General features: G+C 42.6%; 1 protein-coding gene across 1 annotated transcript in view; it reads left to right on the top strand.

The window, feature by feature from the left end:
- SLC4A10 (solute carrier family 4 member 10) overlaps nt 1-12,418 on the top strand; it is an 85,801-nt gene that overhangs the window by 32,561 nt on the left and 40,822 nt on the right. The window contains exon 9 of the mRNA XM_006037453.2: nt 9,856-9,961. Coding sequence (XP_006037515.1) covers nt 9,856-9,961 — 106 coding nt within the window. The remainder of the gene's footprint in view (nt 1-9,855; nt 9,962-12,418) is intronic.

Genomic DNA, 12,418 nt, shown 5'->3' with positions numbered 1-12,418 from the left:
TAGAAGTTCCCCTTTATGCTTTCCAATTGCTGACACCCTCCTTTACTAATCAGCCACTATACTTTGGAAACTTTAGAGAAGTGCTCCCTGCTGACCCAGGCTCACATCTCAGATTCCAGGTGTTATGCCATCTACATCACAGCATTTTTGACAATTGTGAGGACTTTGTAAATGTTTTGGCTTGTTTTGCTATGTGTATTGATTTCTTGCTAAGGCTCAGATACAGTACATTCTAACAGAAATCAACAGTGAATATGCTATATATAGGACAGGGTCTGCAGGTTGCATGCAACCCCCATGGGGTTAGCATGTGGCCCCTGGGCTCCCAGTGTGAGGCTGCTCACTCTTTGCTCTCCTTTTGCTGCTCGTGTCCAGAGTCACCACATTCCCTGCTCCCCCTCTATCTTCTGCCTGTCACTACTCCTGGGGATAGGGGAGAATGAGACTGAGGGAGCCCATATCTGGGAAGGCTTAGGGGGACCCAGGGACCATGCACAGCATAGAGCCACTGGTGCGATGCATTGAGAGTTGCCTGCTGTGTGGTGGGAGCAGGCTGTGTGGCAGAAGGGGCACACGGTGTGTTGCAATGCCTCCACACAGCATGGTGTTGGGGCCTTCATGGCGCATCCATGTAGAGAGGTTTGGGCATGTGGCTTAGGGACTCATGAAGCACTTAAGCAGCCTGTGTGATGTTGCAGGGTTGGGTTGCACAGTGCAGGGTCTGGCCCACATGGCACATGTCTCTGGGCTGTGTGGAGCCCGTGTGTGTGTGGCTGGGGGACCTGTAGCCTGTGGCCACTCAGAATTTGGACAGCCCTAATATGGGCCATTTAGTGCAGTACTTCTAAGCCCCAAATAGATTTAAACTATTTTTACAGATACATGTGCCACATCTTGTCAAAAAAACAAGCTCGCATTTCAACACCTTTTCTTGATAAAAGCTTTTAGATAAATTGTAATTTTGTTCCTTTAATTTTATGTACGCTTCTCCGTTCATTGGAGAAATAATTTTAACACAGTCCTAGCAAGACACCAATCGTTTTTGCGTTGTTTCGTATGAACTAATTCAGTCTTCCTTTAATTTTTGCTAATTTTCATTTAAAAAATTGACATAGAGTGAGCTGGACTTTTGCCAACTTAGTGAAAAGGCCTTTCTGTTTCATAGGACCCACTAACCTTTGTCCTCTGGCAAAGTAAGGAAGTTCTGAAATAGAATGGAAGAACACTTTGCACAGACTAAAAGGGCAAAGATATAAAAGGCATTCCTTTTTCACTGGTCTGATGCAAAGCGTAATGTGTTCCTGCCACCAGAGGTGCTTCAGCTTTACCATGGTTTTTTGTTGTTGGGTTTTTTTTGGTGTATAATGGCAGCTAAGTTTTCACAGCCATGACTCATAACATATCCTCTCAGTGCTTGTATTTTTTCCCTTAAAAAGGAATATTGTCCTAGTATTGTTAAAAAAGTTAAACATAGTAAATTATTCTTTCTCTCTCAGCATGTCAGGGGTAACTGCTGAAGTGCTGACCTATCACTCTGGGTAACTGCTGAAGTGCTGACCTATCCCTCTTTCCATAGTAGCCAGTTGAAGAATATTGTTTGGCTAGTGTGACAGGCAAGGATTTTGGTGGGTGATGGCTTTTACTGGACTTAACTGTATAGTTAGCATGGATGTAGAAACACTTTTGAGTACCAAATACCCTTTGGTTTGTCTGATATGGTATTTACAGCTATAATGCATTCCTTTAAAAATGCATCTGAAAAAGTGCATTGCCTTTGGTATGAATGAGGCCAGAACTCTGCAATAGGCTAGAGGGTGTGTCTGTATGAGACTCTGTGCAGTAAAGCGTCCCCATCTATGTATGCACACTACTTATTGTGAAGTAAATTAATCTACTGTACAGTTGGCTACTACCTGTAACTATGGGTACTAAACTATCTGTGCAGTAGATACTGTGCAATAGCATATGTGTAGATAGTGACTGGGTGCAAATTTACTTTCAGTTAGCACCAACACCAGGGGTCCACAGGGGATGGGGAACTCCCTGACTCCTGGTGCTGCTCAGCTCCCAGCTTGCCCAAGAGCCAGGAGCCAAGCAGTGCTGGGACTGGGGAGCAATCTTGCTTCCCTGCCCAGCCAAGAACTGGCCAGGAGCTGTCCCACTTCTGTGGCAGCTGCCTTCCAGCCCATGGCTGCTCAGGGAAATCCCTGCCCAGCTGGGAGCTGGCTGGGAGCTGCATCAGAGGCTGGGCAAGCCCTCAACGGCTCAGGGATTTCCCTGTATAGCTGGGATCTGGCTGGGAGCTGTTCCCCTTGCCCCAAAAGGGGGACAGCTCCTAGCCAGCCCTCTGCTGTATAGGAAAGCCCCACTGAGCCCAGGGCTTGTCCCTACGTGCACAGGGCCAGGCGAGTTCTGCAGCAGCCATCTCCTGGCCCTTCCTGATGTTCATGGGGCCAGGAGACAGCTGCTGCTGCAGCTGGCAGACCTCTACTGGCCCCACGCACATTGGGACCAGTTCCTATGCTTGCTGCCAGCCCCTGGGCTAGCACCCTAGGGAAGCCTGGACATCTCCCTGGCTGCTGTACAGGGCCAGAGCAAGTTAGGAGTAACTCTGTACTGGGCTGCTCCCAGTGGGTGCATGCACATGAGCGTGCACATGAGCGTGCATGCACCCAGTGGTTGTGTCTACACATGAATTAACATGTTTTAGTTAATGCGCATTAAATCTAGTACCTCCATTGTGAGGTACTAGGAGAATGTGCATTAGCATATTTTAATGCACATTCACTAGATAGCATGGTTTTAGTGACACTTGAACACATAAAAATAGGCTAATGTGCATTAAAGCCACGTATAGACATGCCCACTTATATGCTGACCAACTGAATCTTGAAGCCTGCAATAGCAACAATGAGCTATTACTTCATCTTTGCAAGCAGTATTTTATCGACTACTTTTGTTCTGAGCAAGAATAATCCTCATAGGGAAGCTAGCAGACTGTGGAGTGGACACCTACATGGCCAACTGGCTTAGGGACCGCACCCAGAGAGTGGTGGTGGATGGTTCCTTCTCGGCCTGGAGGGAGGTGGGCTGTGGGGTCCCGCAGGGTTCGGTCCTCGGACCAATATTATTTAATATCTTCATCAGTGATTTGGACGAGGGTGTGGAGAGCACCCTCTCCAAGTTCGCTGATGATACCAAGTTATGGGGCAAAGTTAGTACACCGGAAGGCAGGGAGCAGATTCAGGCTGACCTGGACAGGTTGGATCAACGGGCAGAGAGAAATAGGAAGCAATTTAATAAAGATAAATGTAAGGTACTCCACCTGGGAAGGAGGAACCCCCAGCACACCTATAGGTTGGGGAGTGTCCTTCTCAGCAGCTCGGAGACAGAGAGGGATCTTGGAGTCATAACTGTGTCCAGTTTTGGGTGCCGCACTTCAAGAGGGACACGGAGAATCTCGAGAGGGTCTAGAGGAGGGCCACTCACATGATTAGTGGCCTTTGTGATAGACCCTACAGGGGGAGGCTGAGAGAGCCGAATCTCTTCAGCCTTCACAAGAGATGGCTGAGGGGAGATCATGTGCCCGCCTATAAATTTATTGGGGGAGGTCAATGGGGAATAGGGGAAGTGCTATTTACTAAGGCGCCCCAGGGAGTGACTAGGAATAATGGGTGTAAACTAGTTGAGAGTGGATTTAGGTTAGATATTAGGAAGAAATTTTTCACAGTAAGGTTGGCCAGGATCTGGAATGGGCTTCCAAGAGAGATGGTGCTTTCATCTAGCTTGGAGGTCTTCAAGAGGAGGCTAGATAGTCACCTGGCTGGGGTCATCTGACCTTGGTCCTCTTTCCTGCCAGGGGCAGGGGGTCGGACACGATGTTCAGTTGTGGTCCCTTCTGACTCTACAATCTATGAATCTATAAGATCAGGATTAAAATATGCTCCTAGTTTAACAGTAATGTAATGTAGTCCTGAGCGCCTACTTCCATATCACAGAAAATATGACAAAGAATTTTCATTTCACTTAAAACTGCTATATTCCCCTTTACCTATTTTAATCTTAGGATTTAAAATAAAAGCCTCCTTGCCGCCTTCTCCACTGCATTCTTAGTATGGTGTTTATAATCTATTGTACATAAGCACATGTATTGTGTTTGAGAAGGATCCCTTACACAGTGTGTGTTAGGCCTGATATGAAGTGTTGTAATTTCTGCAATGCACAAGTTTTGATCACTGAATGCCACCTTTGGGGCAGTTTGAGCAGGTAGGTCAATGACCGAATGTGCAGAGAGCATATTCTCACTCAGATAAAGGTTTCAGAAGGACAAAACTTCAGTAAACTTAGGAGGTAGTGGGAAGATGTTTGCACTGTTGCTGCCTGTGTTGTAATTGCGCTGTGGGCCGATGGATGTCTGGGAACTCCAGGCCTCTCAGCCTACTGAATTCTCCCCAAAATCAATTAACAAACAAAACCATTGGGTTAGCATTAAGAGATCATGCAGTAAAACTGTCACCAGGTCTTGTTATTTAAAATGTCAAATGTTCATTTCAGTAATTTTTCCTACAAGATATAAACCCTGGCAAAGAACATGTTAGCAGGATCATGCCCTTCAAATCCAGAAATCTGCCCAAAGATGATTAAACAACAAGTGACATGACATTACATGATGACCCTCCTCTCTGTCTCTCACAGCATGTCTACATTAGGGATCTCTGCACTGAAGTAACTACACTCATGTAACTATGTGGTGGAAGCCCCAGGGTAGATGAGCTGCATTGGTCTCAGACTAGAGTAAGTCACACCAATATAAAAGCCCTGCTAAATCCATAATGTTGACATTCTCAGAGCTATTTTTGCCTTCTCCTTCTCCTTCTCCTGCACCCTCAGCCACTAAATCTTACTGTGTTTTCTCCACATGCTTCAGAGAGCGCTAGTCCTTGCTGTCTATTCTAACGACTAAAGTGCTTGTCATTCTCTGCTTCAACTACTATAATTTCCTTCTATCTAGCTTCTCTTAACTCACATCGCTCCCCTCTAATCCACGTGGAGGTCTACAATCTAAATTATCTTCCACGATAGGAATTATCTGTAAATTGTGCTACTGGTGTCTCCTCACCCATTTGATCAAGTTTAAACTTATTATCCTAATGTTTAGGACTCTGCACAGCTCAGAAATCCTGGATCACCTTTCTCAGATTTTTCCTCCTTTTTACCTCACACAGAGTGATAACAGTTTCAATGTCCCCTGTACTCTTTCTACTTTGTTGTTTTCTGTACATGAGGGATGAACTTCCAGATCTTGAAAACCCACCTCATCCTCCACCTAACTCATTTAGATGACCCATTTCTTCTGATAGATGACAATGAGATCAGTAAAAGCTAAAATATTTTGTTTTAAATGACTCAAAGTTACTTTTTTCCCTCAAATTTTTTGGTGTTTGTTTCCAGATTGGATGGGGCTGGTCTTTCTATTTGCGACTTGTATAGAATATGTGTGTGAGATCACTATGTGAAGAGGCAGAATTGAATTCTATTCCTTTGTCATCTAGGACTGCTTCAGCATCAAATCAAAATTTTCAGAAGAATTCCCCAAAGCCATAATTAGTGAATCCCCTGCAGTATCACGTACACAATGAGAGTCACAACAAACTGATTTTTTTCACACCATGAACATGTACTTTGACTTAAATTTTATGGATTTAGCAGAAGACAAGAATTTGATCCACTCAGTAAGGGCTTAATTCTGCTCCCTGTGAAATCAGTGACAGAACTCCATTGACTTCAGTGCTTCAGGATTACAACTTTGATCTACATGGACTGTGTTTATACAAGTAACTTACAGGTGAATGATCTGCCACCAACAAATGCATACATTTAGTAAACACTAGACAAAAGCCTTATGTCTCCCTGAAGTAGGCTTTGGTAAGGATTGCTCTGTTTATCCACTTTTATAGAGTGGCAGGCCCAGCAACAGCAGTCACCTAATATATTCAGGTATTTGTCAGATGTTATTGGAAAAATTATGAAATTCCAAAAGCTATTCCGCAAACTAATTGAGGAATTCAAATTATTAATTATTTTTCTCCATTTATCAGTAGTAGTAGTAGTAGTAATTTATTTACAGCTTCTGCAATAAAAAAGTAAATTTAAGAAAATAACAGTATTTCTAGAATTTATCGTTTTTGCTAAAAAAGTAAAGTAATATTATCTACTCTACTAGTTAACACAAAATTAAAACAGAACATAGTATATGATCTTATAGAAGAAAAGATAAAATAAAGTACTGGACATCAAAACAAAACATGAAAATTGTATTTGATCCATTTATCCCATTTCTGGCTGAAAAAATAGGAACTTTTTGGTTACTATATTTAACTTTTAGTTTATTATTTGTAGTTAGGTGCATTTAAATGGTGTGGCATAGGTGATATGCAGCCTTCCCTTTTAGAGAGCAAGTGACAGTGTTTGAATGCCACATCTCATCCTAGCCTAATGGAATCAAAATCCAATGGGCTAACTAGAATATCTGTATTATTGTATGAACATTAGCTGTTCTGTTGAAATAAAGTAGCTGTGTGTGGAGGAGAGGGGGATGGGGGGGGTTAGGTGAAAGTTGGCACGTCTACACGTGCATTAATGCACCATAGTTATTGCGCATTAAGTTTAGTACCTGTAATAACAGGTGACTACTTCGCCTTGGTCTTTCATCGGACCAAGGGGACAACCATGCCAGATAGAGTAGAGGATGAGCACAGTAAGAATAATCACCTTCCAACTATTGCCGCAGAATTGGTGTATGACCAATTAAAAAAATTAGATGTATACAAGTCAGTGGGACTGGAAGATCTTCATTTAAGAGTCGTGAAGGAGCTAGCCAAAGTCATTGTGGAATCCCTGGTGAAACTCTTCCACAACTCATGGCACTCTGGAGAAGTCCCTGAGGACTGGAAGAGGGCCAAGGTTGTGCCCATCCACAAGAAGGGCAGGAAGGAGGACCTGGGTAACTATAGGCCAATCAGCCTAACTTCCATCCTAGGGAAAATCCTAGAGCAGTTCATCAAGAAGTCTATCTGCAATAAGCTTGTAGAAGGTAAGATTCTGAATGACAGGAAGCATGGCTTCATTGCGGCCAAGTCTTGCCTTACCAGCCTCATCTCCTTCTATGACTTTGTAACTCATCACATGGACATGAGAGAACAGGTTGACATTGTATACCTTGTTTTCCAAAAGACCTTTGATCTAGTATCCCACAATGTCCTTGCAAGAAAATTGGAGGATTGTGGACTTAACTCTGAGACAGTCAGGTAGGCGAGAAACTGGCTGCAAGATAGAACCCAGAGAGTCATAGTGAATGGATCTGTGTCATCCTGGTGAGAAGTGGGCAGCAGTGTCCTACAGCAGTCGATGCTGGGTCCAGTACTTTTCAACATCTATATTAACAATTTGGATGTGGGTGGTGAAGAGCTCACTGGCCAAGTTTGCGGATGACACCAAGTTATGGGGGAGTGTGGTCTCACTTGAAGATAGTCTACAGATACAGATGGACCTAGACAGGCTAGCAAGTTGGGCGGATCGGAACCTGATGAAGTTCAACATTGAGAAATGTAAAGCGCTCCACTCAGGATGAGCAGCCCCAAACACACCAAAGGATTTGTGGCACCAAACTGACTAGCACCACGAATGAAAGGGATCTGGGGGTAATAATAGACCACAATATGAATATGAGCTGGCAGTGCGATGCCGTAGCCAGCAGGGCAAATAATACTCTGGCATGCATCAATCGATGCATCTCCAGCAAAACAAAAGAGGTGATTCTTCCGCTCTACTCAGTACTGGTGAGACCACAGCTGGAGTACTGCGTCCAATTCTGGGCACCACACTTTAACAAGAATGTGGACAAGCTTGAGAGAGTCCAAAGAAGAGCCACCTGTATGATCAGAGTCTTAAAAGGCAAGCCATATGAGGAAAGGCTGAGGGATCTGGGACTCTTCAGCCTGAGGAAAAGAAGGCTGCGACGGGACCTGGTAGTAGCTTACCACTACACTAGAGGAATACATCAAGGGCTTGGTGAGGAAATGTTCACCAGGGCACCTGAGGGGAAAACCAGGAGTAATGGCCACAAACTCCTGAAAGATCAATTCAGGCTCAATATTAGGAAAAACTTCTTCACATCAGGGTGTCCAGACTTTGGAATGAGCTCCCTCCAGAGGTGGTGCAATCACCTACCCTAAAAATCTTCAAGAGGAGACTAGACAGTCACCTTGCTGGGGTCAGCTGACCCCCAGTTATCCCCAGTTATCTTTCCTGCTTGGTGCAGGGGGCTGGACCCTATGATCTATGAAACACTAAGGGGAGTGAGGGGTTAGTGCATAGCTGTTACTCCTAGCTTATAGGGCTGTGTGAAGCTTCAGGTGGTGATTTGATTTGGAGGAGATTTGCCCCACCCGCCCAAGCTCCCAGTGTTTTAAAAAAAAGGGCCGACTCACTGGCTGCTGCCTGATGTGGGGGGAGATCCCTGCTGCCCCCCACGCGGCATGGGGGGCTCTGCCATGAGGTCCCCGACTCCCTCCAGCCCCCCCATAGCGGTCCCGCCTGCTCCAGCTCCAGCCTTTTAAACCTCCAGCCCAACCCCCCCCCCCAGGCTCACCAGCTCCTGCAGTGGCCTTGGGGTTTGGGGGGGCTCGTGCAGAGCCCCCCACATGGTGGGGGGCAGCTGGGGGCAGCAAGGATTGCCCCCCTGCTGGCATGAACTGATGAGTTTGGGGTTTGGGGAGTTTTTTTTCCTTAAAAGGCCAGAGCTGGGGTGGGCAGGAGGGTGGGGGGAGGGTTGGGGGCTCATGACAGAGCCCCCCACTCTGTGTGGGGTAGTGGAGGGCAGCGGGGATTGCCCCCCCTGCTCGGCAGCACCTGGTGAGTTGGGGGGGGTTTCCCCTAAAGTGCTGGGAGCTGGGGCAGGTGGGGTAGCCATGTGGGGGCTGGGAGAGTAGGCAGGGGATGGGCTGGTGCGATTCAGAGATTCATCAGAAGCCAAATCTCTGAATCAGATTCCGCTGAATCGATTTGGAACAGTGATTCGAATCACGGAATCGAATTACTATCCCCCTTCTCGGCGAAATCTGAATCTGAAGCGAATACTAGCTATTTTGCACAGGCCTACTAGTTTATGATATTAGTAAGCACTACAGTAGATTTGAAGGTATGGTTAAATAAAGAATACCACAAGGCAATATTTTTGCATCTCAGAATCTGAACAGACCATGCCTAGTTCTTAAGGCTTTGCTGAGGCTTCTTCCAGAGCTTCAGAGCCTTAAAAGACTTCATTTTGATTTTGAATGGCCTATTTGTAATGTTAACCTCCTACAGCCTCTGCCATATTTCCCCTGGTGTATCAAATATACCAGTGAAATAAAAATTAATTTTAAAGGTGGTTGTGGGAAAGGGAAACGTGTCTGATTTAAGCCTTAAAATCTGCCCTGGAACCTTGGCAGATGTCTTATGCAGAGATATTGTAAAAGAAAAAAGAATGTTAGAAAATATCAAGATCTTCCCTGGAATGAAACCAGTATTTCCATATATTAGATAGCATTGCAGTGACACAGTAGCCCATTTTCCTTTATTTTTGTTCTACTCTAGTGATAGATATATTTCACAAGGAAGTGTATATGCATATATATGCTCCAACACTGCCACTAACTATTGATTTGTACTTAACTCTATAGAACTGTAGAATCAAACTGAATTAAAATCATATTAAAAAGCAGATCACAAATGTAATGCTTTAAATATAATAAAGATTTTGGATTATTGACTGGCAAATATTTGATAGGAAAAAATATTGTTTTACCTTTTCAGATGCAGTTGTATGGAGCCAGAAAATCCTAGCAATAAAACCTTGCAATACTGGAAGGACTACAATATCTCTGCATCTGATGTACCATGGGGGAACGTAACTTTGTCAGTAAGTGAGATGTTGGAACCTAATAACTAGCAGGTTAAATATCAGTGTTATATTTTCTACTATATTTATATTGCAAAATATTTTATTCCCTTTCTGATCTTAGAGTTTAAGGAGAGAGACACTACTTTGCTGAATAAAGATTAACATGATTTTGTTGCATTAAATTAACTTTTGCTCTTTTTTATATGATATAGTCATTGTTAGTCCATAGTACATATTAGGCCAAGAATGTGCATTGTTGTCAAGTACTTCAAAACTTCTTTGCATACTAACAGAGAAGTCTGGCTTGGATTAAGTCTGAACACATCAAATGACAACAGTTTTGACCTAAATTCTACCAGATGGCAAAATGAAAGCTGCCTTGAGTGGAAAGAACCTATAAGCCTGTATTTCTCTTAAAATTCTCCTCCAGCTGTTCAGGCTATAGTAAAGAGGGAGAGGAGAAAGTATGTTAGCATCATATATCTGATACTGGAAGTCTGCTTTACCCTATTCCTTTCTTGTTAACTTTGTATTGTGTGACTGTCAGAGCTCTGTAAAAGATTCCTGCAAGTAATTATGTTACCATTCTGCAGGGCAGAACAAGAAACACACCATTCATTTTTTCACGTGCACAAAATATTTGTTTCTGGATTAATATGATTTTCTGGGTAAGGTTGGTGTTTCTCTTTTTCCTTCCTAACAGAGGCTTTTGTATCTTGATAATAAACAACATATTTGAACACAGACCATTCTTCCTTGCAATATTTCTTTCTTCATCACTATGCCAATAAGTATTCAGTCTGAAAAAGAAAGAAAACTATTTATCAGCTCAAGAGACATACAAGACCCAGGCTTAGTGTCTTCAGTAGGGAGGGCCTAAATCACCCTAATGGGCACTATACTTATTCTTTTAGCTTTGTTAGGTATTTCTGCCAGGAAATTAGGCTTAGATTTGCCTCAGTTTATCCAACTGAACTCTATTAATGCTAATCCAATAAATTTGCTTTCATGGATATTATTTCCTTTCGAAGGCATAGCTTTTCAAACTGTAGGATGCCTCTCCCATCTGAGGGAGTTACACCCAGATTTGAAGAGTTCCTGATCCCCTCATCCTTCCAAACCTTCCTTAATAGCTAGATGAGATGAACAGTTCCTGAATTTTTGTGCCTATTTTAAGGTGGCATTAAACTGTGGGAAATGTGAACTTTTTAAGGAGAATCCAGCCTTCTAGATTTTAGCAAAGCTCTAGTAGTGCCTGTGCAGGGGCAGACCTGCCTTTTCAGTTTTTCAAATCTCAGCCTATGAAAGTCTGTTTCAGAATATGTTTATGCTAGATTTAAGATAATAATAAGCGTATTTTAAGAATGAATGTAAAAGCCCTATTCTGTTGCATGAAATCCCTGAAAACATCTTCCCAAAGTCCTGTTATCAAAACAATAGGTTAAACTAAGAGCAGTAGGACTGGATGGGTTTTGTAATAACACCTTGGCCTGTCAAAGAAATATCACGTTTTCCAATATTTATTCATTTACAGTTTAAAGTTTCTTGATGACATTTTTGGTACCCACTCTGGACACTTTTCACACATTGCTGTGATGCATAAATATTACCCTGTTTGTCATGGTGTTAATTCTTGTGTTCCCTATCATTTTTTACTTAGCACTAAGATTGTATCTTCTTTTGCTCACATATTCAAATATTCTTTATATTTCTGTGAGCAGGGAGGCTGAGAAAAATCCATCTTTATGGCTGCCCATTAATCAGTTGCTTAGACTACTGCCTAGGGAGTCCTGTGAAGTTTCCATCTGGGATTTTGGTTCCAATTTATCTATTACCTAAAAATGAAAATGAATAAAATTGGACAGTCTTTGTCACACTGGACTTGAAATGAAGCAGAGAGACCCTAAATAAGTGGTTACTTTTTTTTGATTTTGTCAGAACATTTTTAGAAACAAGCTAATCCAAACAAGAATTTGGTGGTGTGTGCTGCCCCCTTCTGGTAAATAATTGTGTTCCTTTCCAGGATAAAATTAAAGTCCAAACTTCTTTGAACAACTCAAATTATCAAATTAAAACAAACTTGAAAAAGGGACTGGAACAGCTTTTTTTTAATGATATTTTGAATTTCTGTTTCCTTTCTTAATAGGAAATAGGAAGTGTAAACCATATGGAAATTGAAAAAGCTTTAATTATCTTTTTATAAAACAAAACAGACTAGTTTGCAGGAATGGGTGAAGACTTCTGATTTTTTTAACCCAAATTGGTTTCACTATCTCTAATTGATATGAAATGAACACTGTCATTAATCATTTCTAGGAAAAAAAATTGCAGAAGCTCGCTAGGTTTTTAGGGGCATTATAACAAGGTATTTATGTATGTACAACTCTCTTTGTTCTGAGACAGAGAATTTTTATTTTGAAGCTTTGCATTTTTCTTCATATCATTATAGCTAGAAAGTAAAATATGACCTAGAAA

Source organism: Alligator sinensis, unplaced genomic scaffold (genome assembly GCF_000455745.1).
Source record: "Alligator sinensis unplaced genomic scaffold, ASM45574v1 scaffold1779_1, whole genome shotgun sequence".
Lineage (NCBI taxonomy): Eukaryota > Metazoa > Chordata > Crocodylia > Alligatoridae > Alligator > Alligator sinensis.
Note: the sequence above shows the minus strand (reverse complement) of the source record. Positions and strands in the feature narration are given on the sequence as shown.